Source organism: Macrotis lagotis, chromosome 5, assembly GCF_037893015.1.
Source record: "Macrotis lagotis isolate mMagLag1 chromosome 5, bilby.v1.9.chrom.fasta, whole genome shotgun sequence".
Lineage (NCBI taxonomy): Eukaryota > Metazoa > Chordata > Mammalia > Peramelemorphia > Peramelidae > Macrotis > Macrotis lagotis.
The window spans coordinates 112,061,804-112,084,362 of record NC_133662.1 but is presented as its reverse complement, the minus strand read 5'-3'; the positions used below and the strand labels follow the sequence as shown (position 1 = coordinate 112,084,362).

The 22,559-nt window shown below is 37.8% G+C and overlaps 1 protein-coding gene across 1 annotated transcript in view; it reads left to right on the top strand.

The window, feature by feature from the left end:
- Positions 1–220: 220 nt before the first annotated feature.
- LOC141487805 (solute carrier family 22 member 16-like) overlaps positions 221–22,559 on the top strand; it is a 59,435-nt gene continuing 37,096 nt past the window's right edge. Inside the window, exon 1 of the mRNA XM_074187351.1 lies at positions 221–344. Coding sequence (XP_074043452.1) covers positions 292–344 — 53 coding nt within the window. The 5' untranslated portion in view covers positions 221–291. The remainder of the gene's footprint in view (positions 345–22,559) is intronic.

The following is a 22,559-nucleotide window of genomic DNA, read 5'->3' as shown; positions in this document are numbered from 1 at the left end:
ACACACACACACACACACACACACACTCATAGCAGAGTTCCGGGCACTGGGGGGGGGGGGGGGAGGGTGCGATCCCAGAGCTGGCGGAGCAGATGGAGCTGCCAGGCTGTCCTGATGCCTGCATGCCCAAGGGCTCTGCTGGGCTGGGCGGGAGGTTTGGGGATGGTCTCTCGGGGTGCCGCCCTAGGCTGGGCTGGGCGGGGCAAGCTAAGGAGGGAAGGCGGCTGTCCAGGGCTCTCCCAGCCGCTCGCCTGGACGCACTCGCTCCCTCGGAGCCGGGGACCCAGCGAGATGAGTTCCCGCAACTTCGAGCGGATCTTCGACAGAGTCGGACACTTTGGCAGGTATGGGGGGGCGGGGGGTGGTGGTGCAGCGGTTCCTGCCTCGACATCAAGAAGCTCTTCCCCGCAGTTGCCCTCTCCCCTTTTCCTCTAACTTCTTTCCTCTCTTGGGAAAGAAAAGAGAAGAGGCGGATCTGCCTCCTTTTGGCTTTTACCTTCTTCCCTTCTCCCGCTTTCTCTCTCTTTTCCTCCCTTTTTTCTTCCCCCCCTTTTCTCTTTCCCTTTCCCAGTCACCTCCTCGCCTTTCTTTCTGCTCTTCTTTCCAACTTCTTCCCTTCCCTTTTCTCTCCCCCTGCCCTCCCTTCCCCTTCTTTCCTCCCCATCTCCCCTTCCCACTCCTTGTGACTTCTTCCTCCCTTCGACCCCCACCCCCATTCCCCTTCTTGTCCTCTTCTTATTCCCCTTCAAGCTTTCCTTCAACAGAAAAAGAGGCAAACATGGGGCGGGGAGTCTGGGAAGTTTCTCCCTTCTTCACCCCCGAAAGTACGCGGTGGTTTTGAGTCTGTGAGTGGAGGGACTCCAGCAGACTTGCTGCTGAGGACGCGGACGGGGAGGCAATGTTCTACCTCTCCTGGGGAGTCATCACCCCAGACTCCTTTGCAAGGCTCTAGGCGAGTGTTGTCCTCACTTGACTCCTGCTCTTGGTGTAGGACTAGAGGAAAGGGAGGCGCTGGAAAAAGCTTGCAGATGTTGAGGCAGGGAAGGAATGCCTCCTCCCCAACTCGCAGGTCAGGGGCTAGTTCCCGAAAAGCCAACCGTTTGGCTAGGTCTTGGCAGTGCAACTTTAGCAAGTCCCTAGCACAGAGGAGGTGGCCCACACGTGGGGCTCTCGCCCTTCTCTTGCGTCGTTCAGACCCTTCCTCTAACGTCTGACTACTAGTACTTGTCTTCTCCTTCTCCCACTTGCCCTAACAAATGCGGCCTTTCCAAAGCCTTGCCAACCCTTCGGACTTCTAGGATCTCCTAGGATCTAGGATGCCTGCACTTTCCTGAGGAGGGACTCAGTAAATATTTGTTGAAGAAAGACTTTTAGATCATGAGGGGCACCTCTCGAGCTTTGCTTTTTGTTCTCCACAGTGCCGCTTTTTCTAATAATCATCTTGTTAAATGGATGAATGATTGAAACGAAGGCAAAGTACCTTCAGTTTTAAAGCAGGAGCGGTATAACTGCACCGAAGTGAGAAAAGAACCCGACTAACTGTTTCTTGTATTAGAAGCCTAAATCTTGTGGGGTGCTAACAAGGGAGAGGAAGAGCATCGCATGTCTCTACTGGAACAGAGGTAGTGAGAGTTGAGAAAGTACAGACACTTTTGTGACTATGACGGTAGGGACCATGCTTTATTTAATGTTTGTATCTTTTTCCCAGGGGCAGATTTAGGTTTTTTTTTTGTTGTTTTAATTTTTTTGTTGTTGAAATTCTGCTGGAGAGAGATCAGCGAAACTGGACAGATGGAACTTGGCACTGGTTAAGCCAGACAAAAAAGTACATATAGGCCAAACCCAAGGACCTTAGTGAGCCAACAGAAATATACCAATGGTGTATCTAACACCTGAATAAATGGTACTCATTTCTCTCATTTTTTTTCTTTGCCTAATAAAATATTTATTTCGGGGCAGCTGCCCCTGTTCTCATGATGATGCCAAACAATCTTGGGAAAACAGTCATGTACAGATGGGATACAGTCAAGCTTTCACCTCAATATGATTTAAGACAGTGTCTAGAAATGTATTTATGGAAAAAAAAACAACAGTGGAATGGATTGAGGCTGTGCAAAGAAACATATCTAGAGTAGAAATCAGATAGTAGCCTATAATAATGACATTTGCATAACTTTAAGTTTTGTAAAACACTTTCTTCCATTTTTTAAATTTAAGCTTTACAATAACCCTGAGGAAGGTAATACAGGTTTTATTTAATCTCCATTTTACAGATCAGAAATTAAAGCTCTGAGTGATTTAATGGTTCTCTGGGGTGAGGTGGAAGTGTCACAACTAGGAAGTATGGGAGGTGTGGTTTAGACCTTGGACTAGTGGACTTGTCTATCATCCATATTCAGATGACTTCAGATCTATATATCCATTCCTTGACTTGCTCCTGAGTTTTAGTCTCACATCACAATCTACCTATTGGACATTATACTTGCTAGATATTCTATTTTTGCTGTTGTTCAGTCATGTCCAAACCTTCTCTAACCCTATCTGGGGTTTCCTTGGCAAAGATACTTCAGTGGTTTGCCAAATTCTCTATCATTAAAACTCCTGTTTCTCACCAAACTCACCCCTCTTTTAACTTCCTATTTCAGGTGTAACTAGGTGGTGCACTGGATGGAGCAACAACCCTGGAGTCTGGAGGACCCTAGTTCAAATGTGGTCTCAGACACTTAATAATTACTGGATGAGCTTGGGCAAGTCACTTAACCCCATTCCATTGCAAAAAGCCAAAAACCCCCCCAACAACTTTCTATTTTTATAGAAGTTAACACCATTCTTCAAAACCTATATTCTATTATCTTCATCTATATGCACCATCACATTCTTGCCATGATTCTAACTCTGCAACAAAGCTCTCTTCCTTCTCCCTTCAACTCATAACTACTACCCCTCATCATATATAATCCTGACCCTTACAATGGTTTCCTCATTGGGTTCTCTGCCTCAGGTCTTTCCCATCTGTCCTCTGCATAGTGGCAAGTGATATTCCTAAAGCATGGATCTGAACATGTTGCTGCTCTGTTTGAAAGGCTTCAGTGACACCTTATTGTCCCTCTAGTAAAATACCAACTCTCCTGAATGTATTTAAAAGCCCTCCATAGTTTGACTCCAATTTTTCTTTAATTTTCAACATTAGTTTAACTTTAAATTCAATTTTTATGTACAAAAATCTATTTTATGTCTCTTTAGACTCTCTCATTGAAAAAAAGAACTCTTGAACAATTAAACAATTAATTAAATCAATTAAATAATTAATTAAATTCTCCACATTTGTCATATACAAAAATGCAACTTCTCATTTTACACATTTTAGACCCCAGTTCTTTATGGAATCTCTCCTCCTCACCCCCCCCCCCCCCCATAATGTTGCTGTTAGGAAGAAACTAAGCAGTTATTAAGCTTCTTAAAATGTGCTAAAAACTGTGCTAAATGGTTAACAAATATTAATTCATTTGATCTCATAACAACATTGATGCTTATTATTATCTCCATTTTACAGATGTACAAAAGTGAGACAGACTAGTTAAATCACTTGCCCAGTGTCATACAGTCCAATGTCATAAATACCTGAGACTGAGTCTGATCTATTAATTCTAGTTCTGGAGCTCACTTACCCCTCCTGGCTGCATGAAGTAGCCAGGATTTAGGTTTCTAAAGTAGCATGCTTCATCATTGGTCCTCTGGAATAGTGGTCCAACTTACCTTTCCAGAGTTAATAATATTGAGAAAACATAGCTCTACTTCATGTAAGCTACATTTGTCCCAAGCTGTCTGACTTGATGTCTTTCACACATTCCATCTCTAGTTTCTAAGCCCTGGCATAGACTATAGCCCTTTCCTACAATGCGCTTCCTCTTCAGACACACCTCCTGGAAGAACTTCCTTTCTAACATCCTCCATGAAGCCTTTCCTGATTACTATCATCCTCACACAAAACTCCAGATCTTCATTCAACCCTTAACTTGCTCCTGAATTCTAGTCCCACATCACAGTCTTCCTGTTGGACTTGCCTCACTTGTGTGCCCTAGTGAAATGGTCTTGTATTGTATTTATTTTATATGTATTTTATAATCTTTGCATTTGTTATTTTCATCATCTTGATGCTTGACACAGTGCCTAGCACATAGAAGACTCTTAATGCTATTTGACTCATTGATAGAATATCAATTCCTTGAGAGAAAAGATTCTTTCATTTTTGTCTTTATATTCTCAGTGACTTCCATGTTGTAGGTTATTGAATAGAACTGATATTAGACTTATTTCAATGAAGTTTTTTTTTGTGTGTGAGGGAGATGGGGTGGGATAATACTTCCATAGCAGACTGCACTGTTGAGCATGCTCTTGGATACTATTGGCCATTGTACTTGTTTCTTTTCCTATTAATATATCTTTTTTATGTTGCTGGCAAGGATGGGTAATTTCTGTTGACAGTGCCCTGGAGGGGGTGGTGGGAAGGGTGGAAGGAAGACCCCACAAGGAATGTAACATTGGGAGAGAGGTCATAGGAGAACCACAGAGATGATTAAAGAGTTGGAAAAGAGGATCTTTGGAAAAAGGTTAAAGGACTTAGTTTTGTTTGTTGTGGAAGCTCAAAAACTAAATATTTTCCCAAGCATATGAAGATTTTTCATAAAATGGTGGTGGTTAACTGAGGATTCCTTTTTTTCAAGAAACAGAAGAAATAAGTATAAGTATAATATGAAGTATTTATGTTACATATATAACAATAACTTATTTTATAGAGTCATGATTGAAAGTCAGTATTTGAAAGGTAAAGTATGACTTTCTGGTTAACTCTGTGAAAAAGAATGAAGGAAACAAGGTTAGTAATAGTATTATCTTCAGGCAGAGACTGAGTCTATAAGATGGAAAAACAAAAGAAGTGCCCCACCAAAACTTTTTTTTCAGTTCTTTTACCCTTGGGGTTTAATAAACTTCTGATAGCCTTTAATTATTATGTAAGGAAATAAATTCTAGAATATAACTTAGAGGAGAATGGATTAGCTGCTGAGAGGATCAAGAAAGGCTGCTTGGAGGAGATGGCATTTGAACTGTCTTTTTTATTGACATTTTATTTTATTATTTATTATTTTATTATTGCCTGAACTCTGATGGTGAATGAGTGGAAATAGATAGATATGTGAGATACTGTGGAGGTATGGACAAGATTTGATAACTGACTAGATATATGGGATAAAGGAGAGTCCAGTCTCCTCTGTGTGGACCCTCTGCTTCCACCTGGAAATCTTTACTTTGATTTTCTATAGCATTTCAAACACATGTTCAAAATGAAAGGTATTAACTTCCTCATTCACTCATATGTCCTCACAATTTTCCTACCTTTGTTGAAGAACACTACTATTCTTCCAATCATTCAAGTTTATAATCTCATAGTCATCTTTGACACCTTAGTCTCCTTAACTTGCTCTTTTAAAAAATGTTTTTTCAAGGCAGTGGGGTTAAGGATACACAGCTAAGCAAGTATCAAATGTCTGCCATCAAATTTGAACCCAGGACCTCCCCTAGCTGCCACTATCTTACACGTTCTTGGAATTCACTCACAAGCAACAGTACCATTACTTCTGGAAAGGGTATGCCAATTGGTTGTCCTATGCCTCCATACCCCATCCCTATGAGATGAAAAATACTTCTCAGACTATAATCCCTTTCCTGGGTCTCCCCCATCAGAAAGTAAGCTTCTTGAGGTCTAGGATCATTTTTCTTTTGTATTTGTACAAATACAAAGGCTTGTATTTTATAAGGCTTAGCACTTAGTACAAGTGATTGGCACTTGGTAAGTAAGTGATTAATAAAAGTTTTTCATTCCTTATCTGATTAGTTTCAAAATCTTGTTGAAATTCTATTGTATCTACATCTTGAACATCTAATCTCCTTTCTCTATGATTAATTCAAGCTATAATTTCTTACCTAAAGCAGCTAGCTGGTTCAGTAGAAAGAGCACCAGTCTTGGAGTCAGCAGAACCTGAGTTCAAATTACACTTAGATGGATGAATTTGGGCAAGTCACTTAATCTTGATTGTCTTGAATCCAGGACCATCTCCAGTTGTCCTGATCCATATCTGACCACTAGATCCAGAAGACTCTGGAGGAGAAAGTGAGGCTGACGTCTTAGCACTCCTCAATCAAATCCAATTCACTTGATAATCATGGCATCATCTCCCTGATGTCATGGTCTTCTTTGAGAATGAAGGACAACTCATTTTGTCGCGTTGTTCAATTACATTTTAATTACTTTGAAAAATCATCCAATAATTTAAAAACTGCTTGGTATGAAAAAACATGGAGAAGAGATTGTAAAGGACTTTAACTGACTAATAGAGGAGATTTTATTTAATTTTAGATGTTATAGGAATTTATTGAGCTGAGAAGTGACATAATTTACTTTAGGAGTGTTACTTTGGCTACTATGTGGAAGATGATGTTCTAGCTTAGTGGCTAGTCTCTCTTTGTTCTTGTTGTTTGTCTTTCATTGAAAGAGGGCCTTGGCTTCAGGGAGGTGATGCCATGACTTGCAAATGAATTGGATTTAAGAGAGGGAAGGCTGTGCAAAGTCACCAGTTTCACTTTCTCCTCCAGAGTCATCTCGGTTCAGTGGTCAGATATGGATCAGGATGACTGGAAATGACCCTGGATGCAGTGGGAGACCTTGGACTTTTTAAAGCTAAGTTCTTTAATAGGACTCATCTTTGACTGAAGCAACAACCATACAGTGATTAAGGCTAGGTCTCTCTTTAATTAGGCTTGGGTCTCACTTTGGTTTTCCATTTTGATCCTATTGATTGTTCTTAATTACCAGGGATAAATTGGTCTCTTTTCTTTTCCCACCTTCTGATTCCCCTAACTTGGAGCAATGTAAGGAAGTCATAAAGAAGTAAATTTAGGTTTTATATTCAGAAAACCTCCTACAAAATAAGGTCTTTTCAAAGGTGGAATGGGTTGGATACAGAGGTGGTGGGGTTCCTCCTCTTGAAGTTCTTCTTGAGAGGCTGACTGCTTGTCAGATCTGTTGTAGGTGATTCCTTTTGGGTATGGGGTAGACTAGCAAGCTACTAAAATTCCTTCCCGTTTTAAACTTCTGTGCTCAGCTTTCCTAGTTCCTAGATATTTATTCATCTCTTTCCTTACTTTTCAATATATTTTCCAATTGATTATGCAGCAATTGCTTCATTAGTAGATGGCATCACCATCCATTACCTAATGATAAACAACCTAATGTTTTGTTTTAAAGCTTTCAGTTACATATACCAATTTCATTCTCTCCTTTATTATGAGAAAATGAAGTCATAGAGAGGATTAAGTAACTTCATCTGCAAGGCTTCATTTTCTCATCTCACTGATGGGGGGAAAGGTGGGGAAGGAGGTTAAACTATATATGTCCTAAACTCTGTGCTAGTAATTTATGATATGATGAAGAACATTTGGCCCAGATTTTCCAGCTGAAATATTTTCCTTTTCTTCCAGATTAATAGGTCAGAAAAAATCTGAGGAATAGAGCAAATTGCTAGCTTGTTTTCCTAATTCTCTTGAATTGGTTTTAAATTTGACAACCTAGGCAAATTTCATTTGACAAAATAATTGAAGTTTCTGTTGAGTACATTCAAACTCTTGTTTCTCCCTGACTTCACAGTGGCACTAAAAATGTTTCCTGTTGCAAGAGATCGAGTTTATGTGTCTGAATTGGACACCCACTGTATGTATACTTCTAGTCCTTTCTGACTATTCTATTTTTGAATCCATAATCTCGGTCATGAGAATGGTTTGTTCTTTAGTATAAATTGTGATTCATTAGAGGCAGCTTACCGAGTGTAATTTTTGCCCATGTTCTTCCATAGATTCTTTTTTTTTTTAGATTTTTCAAGGCAATGGGGTTAAGTGGCTTGCCCAAGGCCACACAGCTAGGTAATTATTAAGTGTCTGAGACTGGATTTGAACTCAGGTACTCCTGACTCCAAGGCCAGTGCTTTATCCACTAAGCCACCTACCTGCCACCTAGCTGCCACCTAGCCGCACCCCCCATAGATTCTTTTTACATTGTCTAAACCTGCTGAAGTAGCACAGTGCTTTTTACTGAGTATTTTACAGCATAACACTCTGATTGTTCATCTGTCATCTTTTGTTCTTGATGGACTGATAAGTATTACAATAGATAGAATGTGGAAATAGGAGTTCTGGGCAATGACTGGGCAAGTATTTTCATCTCTTTTTTGCTTTAATTTCTTCATCTATAAAATGAGAGTAATAATGGGATTTACCCTCCACAGCTTTTGTGAATATAAATAATGAAATAATATTTGTGAAATGCTTTGCAAACCTTAAAAACATCATAGAAGTGCTTTTATTCACCAGCTAACTACTGAATATAACTGTTCCACCTTCATGCCTGGTTACATAGATACTTAATGATGTAAAAGGCATGCATATACCCTGACTACATGCAAATTTTCATTTGTTCTATGCTTCAGTTTGCTTACATCCACTATCTCTTCCATTAGCCTTATATTCTGATGTCATTTATGAAAAGGACAACCTCTCTGGAAGAGTGTTAAAATTATTTTTTTAAACTGTTGTTGTCCAAAGGGAAAGGAAAGACATTAAAGTATATTTTAGTTTCTTCCTGGAAAGATGGGAAGTAGAATTTGGTGGAAGAGGGTATTTTTAGATTAACTTTGCCCTTCTCCCAGTTACCCTAAAAAAGTTTCATGGTACCTACCCAAACCAATCCGAGTCAATAGAAATCAAAGTATTTTCTCCCAAAATTTATGGGTTTTCCCCCACATGAAATAGGGACAATAATCTTTACCCTGCTTTTACTCCAGAATGTTATTGTAAAGGATAGTATCAGATAAATTGAGGACATTTTCCCAGTCTCTCCTTTCTTTCTTATCTCACATGCCTTTGACATCTTTCCCCACAATCTCCTCCTTCGCTCCAGTCTCTGATGAAGAGATGACTCTTTTCCTTGTCAAAGCCAACCCATCATCATCTAACATTGATCCCATACTTTTCTGTTTTTTTCCTCACATATTGGTCCCCATATTCATTCCCTCTCTCAACAAACTTCAATTTCTCTCTGTCTTCTGACTTATTTTTGACTGCCTACAAATATTACCACGTCTCCTTCATCCTTAAAAAAGCCTTACTAACAACGAACAAAATTCTGTCATTTTGTTGTTCAGTCATGTTTTGACTCTTCATGACTCCATGGACCATACTGTCCATGGGGTTTTCTTGGTAAAAGATAATGGAGATGTTTACCATTTCCTTCTTTAGGCAAATTGGAGCTTAAATGATGTGCCTAGGGTCACACAGCTAGTAAGTGTCTGAGGCCACTTTTGAATTCAGATCTTCCTGACTCCAGGCTCAGCATTCTAATGATTGAACCATCTCACTGCCTCAGATGATCTCATCTTTATTAGCTGTGGTCCTATTTCTTGCCTCCCCTTTTCAGGAAAACTCTTTGAAATATCTACTCTTGAAAAATCTACTGGCTGTGCTTGTTGCCTCCATTTTTAAAAATATCTTTTATATATACTTTCTGCAGTCAAACAACTGATCTGATCATTCAACTTAATCTCCCATCTCCAAATTTATCAGTGATCAGTGACCTTTTATGAATCTGCCTCTTTTAAATCTACATCTCTGCAGCAATAGACATTGTTGATCATCAATGCTCTGTTTTTTTCCTACCCGTCTTACTGATCTTCATACTTCTTTGCTGAGTCTTCCTCCATATTATGCCACTACCTGTAGTTGTATGTCAAATCTCTGTTTTGCCCTCTTTCTCTCTATCTCTCTCTGGCTCTCTCTCTATCTCTCCATGTCTGTCTCCTCTCTCTCTTTCTCTCTCTCTCTCTCTCTCTCTCTCTCCTTTATAGCTTGATTACCTCATAGGTTTCAATAGATTCAGTTATCATCTCTCTGCAGATAATTCCCAGTTCTATATGTCCATTCCTAGACTCCTTAACTCAGTCCCATACTACCAACTGCCTATTGGACATTTCAACCTGGATTGCCTGTGGGATCTCAAACTTTTGATTTACAAAATTGAATTCATTATCTTTCTCCCTAAACTCATCTCTCTTTTGAACTTCTTTACCTACTTTCTTGTACTCACTGAAGTATAAGACTCCAGTGTCATCCTCAATTCTTCATTTTCATTCGCTCTATTAAGTTAATCCATTGCCAAATCTTGTTTTTTTCCTCTACAACATTTCTTGAATCCTTCTTGTCCTTCTGTATTTTCTCTCTTTTGCAATTTTTCCCCTTCTCCCCCCTAGATAAAATTCAAAGATGTAGAACAACCCCTCAAATGTTTGTCAAATGGAAAATAATAATTAATACATTTTTGGGCTTTCTCAGGGGTTATATAGATTTTTTAAAAGTCCTGATGCTCATTTTATCTTTTAATAAATTTTGATTTGGTGTAATTACTTACCAATAAATTATTTTTCTCTAAATTCTCCCTTATATAAATGCTCAAACTAAACTTTATAAAATAAGAGACTGGGAGCAAAAGCAACATTTTTCAAGCTTTCCAGGGCGGGGCAGGTGAGTTCATATAAATGTGGAAACTCCCAACACTGGTACAAATGAGCAATTCCTCTGTAATTTGTAGTTTTGGACAGTTGTCTTGAGATGCTGAGAGATTATGTGACTTGCCAATAGTTACATAGCTTTTATGTGTCAGAGGCAGGACTTTAAACCCCGATTGTTCACCATTGTTTAAGAAAAAAAAACATGTTTTACCTTTAGTCAATAGGTACCCACATTAGTTATGATATTTGACTTGAATTCAGAGTTCTTTTTGTGTTATTTTTATTTATATTATTGTAGTCATTATATATCCTGTTGATCTGTTCCAATTAATCTTAGTCTTCCCACATTTCTCTGAATTCTTTATATCCATCCTTTAAGGTTTGATAGTATTCCATTCATATACCACAGTCTGTTCATACATTCCTCAAACTAGACACTCTTGTTCTTGTTTTTTGCTTTTACATAGTGCTTTTATGACTATTTTTAGTACACAAAAGGATGGATTCTTTCTGTTACTGTTTTTCTTGAGTGTAAATGAGCTGTTAATGATACAAGCCACCCCTCTCTTTCTAGTATACCAATTTAAGATATTAAGCGGTTTAAAATAAGCTGTGACACTCATCTGTATTGTAGCTTAACTAAGAAAGGGGTGACATAGCTGAATCAGTTGAAAGAATTGTTCTGTGCTCCTAGGAACACTTTTTTCACTTTTCATTTATTTTTATTTATTTAGTATTTTATTTTCTCCCAGGGACATACAAAAATGATAACAAACATTTAAGATTTTAAAGCTTTTAAGTCCCGAATTCTCACGCTTCTTCCAGCCCTATCCCTTGTCATTGAGAAAACAAGCAATCTGACATAGTTTATAAATGTGCAGTAATGGAAAATATTTCAATAATAGTCATGTTCTGAAAAAAAGCAGACCTTCCCCCGCCAAAAAAGAGAAACTTTAAGAAAAATAAAGTAAAAAATATGCTTCAATTTGTATTCTGAAAACTATCAGTTCTTTCTTTGGGGACGGATCATTAAGTTCTTCAGAGTTGTCTTGGGTTATTGTACTGCTGAGAAAAGCTAAGTCATTCACAACTAATTACCCTATAATATTGCTGTTACTTTGTTTACAGTACATTTCACTTTGCATCAGCTCATGTAAGTCATTCTAGGCTTTTCTGAGAGCATCCTGCTCATCATTTCTTATAGCGGAATAGCATTCCATCATAATAACATACCACAATTTGTTCAGTCATTAACCATCTAATGACTATCCCTACACTTTCCACTTCTTTCCCACCAGAAAGAGCTGTCACAAATATCCTTGTACATATAGATCCTATTCCTTTTTCTTTTTCATTTTTTTTGGGGGGGGATACAGACCTAATAGTGGCATTACTAGGTGAAAGGGCATATATGGTTTTATATTGCCCTACAAAATGGTTGAATCAGTTCATAACTCCACTAATAGTGCAATAATACATTAATGTCTTATTTTTTTCTGTACCTCCTCCAACATGTCATTTTCTTTTTCTGTACTATTAACCAATTTAATAGGTAAAAGGTAATATCTCAGAATTGTTTTAAATTGCATTTCTCCAATCAATACTGAGTTAGAATATTTTATATGATTATGGAGAGTATTGATAATCTCAGTTGAAAACTCTTCATATTTTTTGATCATTCATCAACTGAGGAATGACCCATTTTTAAAAATTTGACTCAGTTCTCTATATGTTTGAAGAAATGAAACTATTATCAGAGAGATACTTCAAAATTTTTTCATAACTATTAATGCTAGTGGCGGCTAGGTGGTGCAATGGATAAAGCACCGGCCCTGTAGTCAGGAGTACCTGGGTAAAAAATCCGGTCTCAGACACATAATAATTACCTAGCTGTGTGGCTTTGGGCAGGCTACTTAACCCCATTTGCCTTGCAAAAACCTTTATGCTAACTGTATTTCCTTCCATTACCACCTTTTCATAGTTTATCCTAGTCTCTCTCTCTCTCTCTCTCTCTCTCTCTCTCTCTCTCTCTCTCTATATATATATATATATATATATATATATATATATATATATATAACACACATATTCACAATACATATATATATATATATATATATGTACTTGTAAACACTTTCTAACTTGTCTAATAATGAGAAGTTCTCATAAGTTATCAGTAATATCTTCCCATGTAGGAATATAAACAGTTCAATGTCATTAAGTCCCTTTTGATTTCCCTTTCTTGTTTCCCTTTTTTTATCAATCTCTTAAAGTCTTGTATTTGAAGATCAAATTTTTTGTTCAGCTCTGGTCATTTCATTAGGAAAGTTTGAAAGTTCCCTGTTTCATTCAATGTCCATTTTCCCCTGAAAGAATAAGCTCAGTTTTGCTGGTTAGTTGATTCTTGGTTGTAATCTAAACTCTTTTGCCTTCCTGAAGGAATATTCATATTCTAAGCCCTATGATTCTTTAATGTAGAAGCTGCTAAATCTTGTGCTATGATACTTGAATTGTTTCTTTCTGTCTGCTTGGAATATTTTTTCCATGATTAAGCAACTCTAGAATTTGGTTAAAACAGTCTTTTTAGGATCTCTTTTATAATATCTATCTATCTATCTATCTATCTATCTATCTATCTATCTATAGATATAGATATAAAATAGTCATTTTAAGATCTCTTTCAGGAGGTGAGTGGTGAATTCTTTCAATTTCTATTTTCCCTCTGCTTCCAGAATATCAGAGAAGTTTTCCTTGATAATTTCTTTAAAGATGTTATCTAAGTTCTTTTTTTAATCATGGTTTTCAGGTAGTCCAATAATTTTGAAATTGTCTCTTCTGGATTTATTTTCCAGGTCAGTTGTTTTTCCAGTGAGATATTTCACATTGTCTTCTATTTTTTTCATTCATTGTTTTATTGTTTCTTGATTTCTCATAAAGTCAATTAACTTCCATTTGCTCAATTCAAATTTTTAAGGAATTATTTTCTTCGATGAGCTTTTGTATCTCTTTTTCCATCTGGTCAATTCTGCTTTTTAATGTATTCTTCTCTTCATTGGCTTTTTGTACCTCTTTCACCATTTGACTTTGTTTTTTAAGGTGATTTTTCAATATTTTTTGTGTCTCCTTTACCTACCTCTGACTCATTTTCATGATTTTTTTTGTATCACTTTCATTTCTCTTTCCTATTTTTCCTTTAACTCTCTTATTTGATTTTCAAAATCTTTTTTGAGTTCTTCTATGGCCTAAGACCAGTTTACATTTTTCTTGAGGCTTTGGATGTAGGAACTTTGACTTTGCAATCTTCTGAGTGTGTTTTGTTTCCTTGCGACCATAGCAACTTTCTATGGTCAGATTTTTTTCTTCTGTTTGCTCATTTTTCAGCCTTTGATTTGATTTTAATTCTTTTCTAAAGAAGGGCTCCACTTAGAGAACTAAGTCATATTTTTTACAAAAAAGCCATTCTGCAATTGACAAATGGCCAAAGGATATGCAAAGGCAATTTACAGATGAGGAGATCAAAGCAATCCATAGCCATATGAAAAATTGCTCTAAACCATTACTTATTAGAGAAATGCAAATTAAAGCTTCTCTGAGGTACCACCTCACACCTCTCAGACTGGCCAATATGATTAGAAAGGATAATGATCATTGTTGGAAGGATTGTGGGAAATCTGGGACACTTTTCCACTGTTGGTGGAGCTATGAACTCCTTTCTGGAGAGCAATTTGGAACTATGCCCAAAAGGCAAGAAAAATGTTCATATCCTTTGATCCAACAATACTACTACTGGGTCTATACCATGAAGAGATGATGAAAAAGGATAAAAACATCATTGTACAAAAATATTCATAGCAGCCCTGTTTGTGGTGGCAAAGAATTGGAAATCAAGTAAATGTCCTTCATCTGGAGAATGGCTTAGCAAACTGTGGTATATGTATGTCATGGAACACTATTGTTCTGTTAGCAACCAGGAGGGACGGGAATTCAGGAAAGCCTGGAGGGTTTTGCATGAAGTGATGCTGAGTGAGATGAGCAGAACCAGAAAAACACTGTACACCCTAACAGCAACATGGGGGTGAGGGTCAACTTTGATGGACTTGCTCATTCCATCAGTGCAACAATCAGGGACAATTTGGGACTATCTGTGATGGAGAATACCATCTGTATCCAGAGAAAGAATTGTGGAGTTTGAACAAGACCAAGGACTATTACCTCAAATTTAGAAAAAATACTGTTATCTTATTGTCTGATCTTGCTATCTCTTACACCTTATGTTTCTTCCTTAAGGATATGATTTCTCTTTCATCACACTCAATTTGTTTGAGCTGATTCTTTTTTTTTATTTTTTATTTTTTAAACTATTTATTTATTATCATTTTGTACAAGCAATGTTTTTTATACATTAATAAAATACTCTTGTTTAAGAATAAACAAAATACCTCCTCCCCCCCCAAATACAGACTCATTTGAGTGATAAAGTAAAGGGGAGAGAAAAAAATAAAAATAAAAATAAAAAAATAATAGTAATAATTGTAGGTATGGCCAGGTGGCTCAGTGGACAGATCCAGGAGCCAGGAGCACCCAAGCCCATATCTGACCCTGTACACCCAACAATCACCCAGCTGTGTGACATGCAAGCCACCCCAACCCCACTACCCTGCATAAACTAAAAAAAAAAAAAGAAAAAAAGGACCTAAAATAAAATAAAACAGTAATAATAGTAGGGGCGGCTGGGTGGCAGACAGAGCACTGGTCCTTGAGTCAGGAGCACCCAGGTCCAAATCTGGCCTCAGACACCCAATGATCACCCTGCTATGTGGCTCCAGGTAGGCCACCCAGCCACCTTTGCCCTGTACCACCTAATAATAATAATAATAATAATAATAATAATAATAATAATAATAACAATAATAAAATGTGCTTCAGTCTGTCTTCTAACACCACCAACTCTGTCGCAGGTGGATCACATTCTTTATGATAAGTCCATCACAAAAGTTACTTCCATATCTTTCCACTGTTGCCATTGCTTATCACAACTCCCTCCTTTCCTATTTCTCTACTACCATGTACTATATTTTCTCTCTCCTTTCACTGACTCTGCTGTAGGGTATCTGAGTGGCGCAGCAGTCAGATCCCTGGCTCTGGGGCCAAGAGGCCCTGAGTCCCCATAACACCCCTTAGACCCAGCATCCACCTGGCCCTATGGTCCTGGACAGTCCATCCAATCCCAGTCCCTTGCAAGGTGTAAAAAAAGAAAATGTGTTATATCTTACCACTCTCCCCCCATGGTCCATCCTCTCCTCCTTCATTCACATCCCCACCCCTTCCCCTTGCCCCCCCTCTCCAGATGTCTGTACCCCATTGAGTATATATGCTGTTTCCTCTCCTAGCCACCTCTGATGAGAGCAAAGATACCCTCATTCCCCCTTGCCTTCCCCCTTCCATATCATTGCAATAGCTCATTGTAACAAAGAAAAATCTTATTATATGAAATATCTTGGCCCATTCCCCCCTCTTCTTTTTCTTTCTCCCATTACATTTCCCTTTTTTCTATTGACTCCATTTTTACATCATATTTTATCTTCAAATTCAGCTTTCTCCTGTGCTTCATCTATAAAAGCTCCTTCTACCTGCTCTGTTAATTGAGAAGGTTCATATGAGTATTATCAGTGTCATTTTTCTATGCAGGAATACATGAAGTTCATCATCATTAAGTCCCTCATATTTTCCCCTTCTCCAATCTCTATGCTTCACCTGAGTCCTGTATTTGAAGATCAAAACTTCTGTTCAGCTCTGGCCATTCCAACAGGAACATTTGAAATTCCCCTAGTTCATTGAAAGTCTATCTTCCTCCCTGGAAGAGGACATTCAGTTTTGCTGGGTAGTTGATTCTTGGTTGTATTCTAAGCTCTTTTGCCTTCGAGTATATTATATTCCAAGCCATTCGAGCTTTTAATGTAGTTGCTGCTAAGTCCTGTGAGACCCTGATTGCAGCTCCACGGTATTTGAATTGTGTTCTTCTGGCTGCTTGTAATATTTTCTCTTTGACTTGGGAGTTCTGGAACTTGGCTATAATATTCCTCAGGGTTGGTTTTTTGGGATCTCTTTCTCGGGGGGATCGGTGGATTCTCTCCATTTTTATTTTGTCCTCTGCTTCTAGGATATCAGGGCAATTTTCCTGTAGTAATTCTTTGAAAATGATGTCAAGGCTCTTTTCCTGATCATGACTTTCAGGTATTCCAATAATTTTTAAATTATCTTTCCTAAATCTGTTTTCCATATCAGTTGTTTCAATGAGATGTTTCACATTTTCTTCTAATTTTTCATTCTTTTGGTTTTGAAGTATTTTGTCCTGACTTCTCATGAAGTCAGCAGCATCCCTCAGTTCCATCATGCATCTGAAGGATCTGTTTTCCTCAGAGAGCTTTCTTATCTCCTTTTCCATCTGGCCAATTCTGCTTTTTAAAGCATTCTTCTCCTCAATAACTTTTTGAATTCTTTTATCCATTTGACCTATGCTGGTTTTTGACATGTTATTTTCTTCAGCATTCTTTTGGATCTCCTTGACTAAGCTGCTGACTTCATTTTCATGTTTGTTGAGCTCTGTCATAGACTGAGCCCAATTTCTATTTTTCTTTGAGACTTTAGATACAGGAGCTTGTGCTTCCTTATCTTCAGACTGAGTGTTTTGATCCTTCTTGGGCTCACAGGCAAAATATTTCTCAATGGTGTTCCTCTTGTTTCTCTGGTTGTTCATTTTCCCAGCCTTAGCCTGGTTTTGGTGTGCTTCCTGAACTTTTGTGACACTCCTACAAGGGTCTCTGTGTGTGAGGGTCTATCCTCCCTCCTGGTCTGTGAATGACCATATGCGCCCCCCTCTGCCATGGACCTGAGGTGGGGGGGGCCCTGCTCTTCTATGGGAGGGCCTAGACTGCGATCAGGATCTGAATGTGGTTGGAGCCCCAGAGTCCTGTTCCAAGGGTAGAGGACAGAGCTTGGCCGTTTCTCTTCACTCCCCTCCCTAGGTTCAATGGGATCATGCCCTGGGGGCTCCTGCTTACCTGCTCTGCCTGCTTCTGTTTCCTGGATCTGGATTGCAGTGGCCACGCTGCTCTCTGTGTGCCCTGAGGGCTGGGCTTCATGTGCTCCCTCTGGCAGAGATCCCCCCACAGTTCCCCCAATCTGTACTTTGTGCTCCCCAGGGTGTAGGTCTGGAAACTCCCCTGCTGCTGTGAGCCACGACTCCAACCACCCTGGGACTGCCTCCAGGAGGCTGAAGTTCTTTCGCTCTGGTGGGCCACCCCTCTGGCGGGCCGCCCCTCCAACCCCAAGGAGCAGAGCCTTTCTGCTCTTTTCCAGGTTGCCTTGAGTAAGAGAACTGCCTCATTGGGTCCCTCTGTGGGTTCTGTCTCTCGAAAATTTAGAGTCCCTGGTTTCTAAGATTTATGAGAGAGCGCCTAAGACACAATCCTCTCTTGTCGCCATCTTGGCTCTGCCCCCTCATCACACTCAATTTGGATCAATGTATACCAGGGAAACATGTAAAGACTGACAAATTGCTTTTTGTGGGGGGTGGGGGGAGGGAAGTAAGATTAGGAGAAAAATTGTAAACTCAAAACAAATAAAATCTTTAATTTAAAAAAAAGAGGGGCTCCACTTGCAGAATGGAGCGCAACTATCCTAAGTTTCTGGGGTTTTATGTTTTCATGGGCCATGTAAGTTTTCACTTCTTCCAAGGTTTTATGAATGATCACAAGCCCTCTTTTATGACTTGGAATTGTGAGGAGGCTCCCTTCTCTACTGCGCATCCCAAGCTCTGGAGTACTAGTGCTCCTTCTTGTCATGAGATTGTTACCTAGGACTGTAATCAGGATCTGAGTATGGGCAAAGTAACAGAATCCTGCCTCAATACTAGCGAAAAGACCCCTGTAATACTCTTTTGATTTATTGTTTGATCCTCCTTACTGTGTGTGGACTGAGAGCTCTGGAAGCAGCCAGTGGCAGCTTATTCAATCACCCTGAGATCTGCTCTTGACTTTCTGGGGTCTGGACTATGTTCCTCTTCCACCCTGGTGCAGCAGACCTTTCCTGCCACCTTCCAATTTGTCTTGGGCTGGAAAATTGTTTCATTCCACCTTTTTATGGGTTCTGCTGTTCTACAATTTGCTTAGAGTCATTATTTTGAAGTATTTGGAGGGGTTTGGAGGAGAGCTTGATGAGTTTCTGCCTAATTTAGTTATCTTGGCTCTAACCCCGCCCCCCATTTTTTAGAAATATATTTTACTAATGGATTTAGAGGGCTCAGGCTGCCCTCTAAACACCATGCTGACAATCACCTTTTATCAATGTGATCCTTGGACAGGATTGTAGGAGAGGTTTGTGTAATAATGATATTAACAACCATTAATATGAGCACTTTGCTGCTTTGAAGAACCTTTGAAGTAATTATCCCATTTTTATGACAAATAGCCCTTTATACCTGATATAACTTTGCCATTTTCCTTTATGTATCATTACTGTCTTTACTGTACTATCAATTTAAAAAAAAAGGAAAAGTTTTTTTTTGAGGTTTTTTTTTTTTTTGCAAGGCAAATGGGGTTAAGTGGCTTGCCCAAGGCCACACAGCTAGGTAATTAGTAAGTGTCTGAGACTGGATTTGAACCCAGGTACTCCTGACTCCAGGGCTGGTGTTTTATCTACTATGCCACCAAGCCGCCCCCCAAAAAAGGAAAAGTTTAAGGAAGGAAAATGAATTAATGATCTCCTTGGCAGAAGTTTAGAAGATGAGCCATTATTTTCTCATTAAACTCTCTACACAATAAAATAAAAGAGCTTTTTAATTCTCAACTTTTCAGATTTTTGTATCTCTCCTTTAAATCTTAGTTTAAAAATACATGAAAAGGTCCATCAAGATAAAAGAGTGTGTTCAGTCTAGAGATAGTCATTGATTATCCTACCTCCCTTTATGCAAAGTGGTACTTCTTATCTTCACTAAAGGAATATTTCTGAATATCTAAAGTATTCCCTCACACACTTCAACAAGAACTTAAATATTTTTATTCTTAACTGGGTTTAAAGGATGTGACATTTTAGAGAAGAGCTGGCATAATTTTTAGAGAACCAAAAAAAGACTTGTATTCAGGTTCAGCCTCTGTTATTTGCAGAATTCTTCTTAATCCATTTCTGTTAATGTGAGTTTCATGGGCAAATACCTGCATATCATGATTTTCCCTTTTTTTCTGATTCTTCTTTCACAACATGGAAATATATTTGACATGATTGTGCATGTTTGGCCTTTCCAAGTGTTCAAGTGAAAGAAAGAGTTCATTGATGCTGTAAATTTCATTGCTAACTTAAAAAAGTTCTTCATTTTAAACAAAGAAAATTAATAACATTTCCATTTATATAGCAGAACATAAAGAATTCAATACAAAACCATAACTTTCCATTTCTCACTGTATAGCATATATTACTTATTGTTTTGGGGAGGAATGGGAGGATGAGCAAAAAATTTGGAGTTCAAAATTTTGCAGAAATGAATGGTGAAAACTATTTTTTCAGGTAAGTGGAAAAATAAAATACAATTGAGCTTTAAAAAAAAGAAAAGTGAACAAAGAATTAATATTGCAATAGCTGTAATAAAATACTTTACAAATTTTGAGTTTTGATTACCTTTTCCTTCTATATATTGGCAATGTAACTAATTGAGGAGGGAAAGGAATAAACAACATTATGGAAGATGGGAAAAGATTGAGGGAAAATGACATTAAGTCCTTTCCCATTCATAAAAAAGTGAGAGGGTAGACAGGGGAATCATTAATCTAAAGGAAACAACAATAGTTATCTAATCCAAATCCCTGCTTTTACAGATGAAAGAATTGACCCCAAGGAGAAAAGTGATTTTCCCAATGTCATAAAAGTATCATCAAAGTGGGATTTGAATCCAAGTCTTCTTAGGGTAGAGTCAGTACTTTTTCCAGAATACTAGGCTACTTCTTGATAAAAGAAAAAAAAGGAAATAAAAGAAAAAAGTAAATGAGGTAGAAGAAAAAAAGGAACTAAACATACAAGAAGAAGAAATCAAAAGTTTTACCTTAGAAATCCAGCATGACCTAGGAAGGAAAGAAAAAGCACTTATTAACAGTCTAAGATGTACCAGGAAGTGTGTAAGCACTTTGCGAATATTCTCTTAATTGATCCTCACAACCCTGAGTGATAAGTGCTCTTATTAATTGCAGCAAGACTCTATATCCTACAGACTTTAGAACTACAGGTTCAGGGACATCTCATTTTATTGCATTTCATTTTGTTGTGATACAGATTTTTGTTTTTATGAACTGAAGATTTGTGGTAACTGTGTCAAACAAGTCTATCAGCACCATTTTTTCCAATCGCATATATTCACATCATGTCTGTGTCATATTTTGGTAATTCTTGCAGTATTTCAAGCTTTTTCATTGTTATTATTATATCTTTTTTATGATGATCAGTGATCTTTGAAGTTACTTTTATAATTATTTTGAAGAAGTATGCCTCATAGTTTCATCCATGTAAGAAAGTGAACTTCATCAATAAATAAATGTGTGTATTCTGACTACTCCACTGACTGGCTGTTCTGTTCCCCATTTTTCTCCCTTTCTTTGCGCCTCTCTGTTCCTTGAGACACAACATTATTGAAATTAGGTCAATTAATGACCCTATAATGACTTCTAAGACTTCAGAGAATCCATTGATGCCCTAAATTTCATTGTTTTATTTTTTTAAAAAATTTATTCATTTAAACTTAACTAAAAAAGAAAAAAAGAACTTTTCCATGTTTAAAGCAGAACTTAGAGGATTTAATATCAAACCATAAATTTCTATTTCACAGTTTACTTTTTTATTTTAAAAAAATATTGAACTATTTTATTTTAAAAACTATTCAATAAATACAACACATTGATTTCAAAGGTTTCCAGCTTTTCTTTGTTTCCTTCTGTTTTCTTTAGTTTTGTGTGAGACATTTTTCCCTCCCACCCTAGAGAAAGCTACATTAAATATAAATATATATATATATATATATATATATTATACATACACATGCATATATAAACCCATAGTATATATCTATATATGAGTTCTTTCTCTCTGGAGGTAGCTAGCATTTTCCTTCATAGGTTCAAATCTTTCCATTTTTTCCCTAAAATTAACCTGTTCATCATTTCTCATAACACTGTAGTATTCCTTCACAAACATATACCACAACTTGTTTAACTGTTTCCCAGCTGAAGGGCATCTATTTTCTTAACCAATCTAATAGGTATAAGATGATATTTCAAAATTACTTTAATTTGCATTTCTCCTATCTATGATTTACAGTTACTTCCAGGGCTTATTACTTGTTAATTTAAAGAAGAGTGTTTACACTTCACCTCTCAGGTTCAGGAAGCAGGGTCTTTCCCGATGTCCTTTCAACTTGTCCTAGAGAACAATTGCTTTACCCTTTGAGGTGATGTTCTTTATGGGGGGGACTGGATTTGAAAAGCGTGGAATTTTCTGACCTACTTTGCCATCTTTCCAGAATTCTCTTCATTGTTATCTTATTTTTACAAATTGCCACAGCCATCCTACCCTTTGGCAATCATCGGCCTGATAAGTCAGTAGCCATTAACTAAATCTACAATATCTCTGATTTATATCTGTAGTTCCTACAGAGTGTTGAAAAATTAGACAGTTGAAAACTAGAGAGAAAAAAGAGATAAAATATGATAAAAGGAAAAATTCAATGAATAAACTGGATGTGTATTTTTTGTCTGGAAGTCTTAATCTTAACAGGAAGAAATCAGTTTCCCCAAAGATGATAAATAGCAAGCAGTTGCCAGGTCCAATGTTGCATCAGTGTGATTGTTATTATTCCTTTCTTTGATATGTTTTCTTTGACTGGCCTTTTTACTTAGAGCCATCATTTTC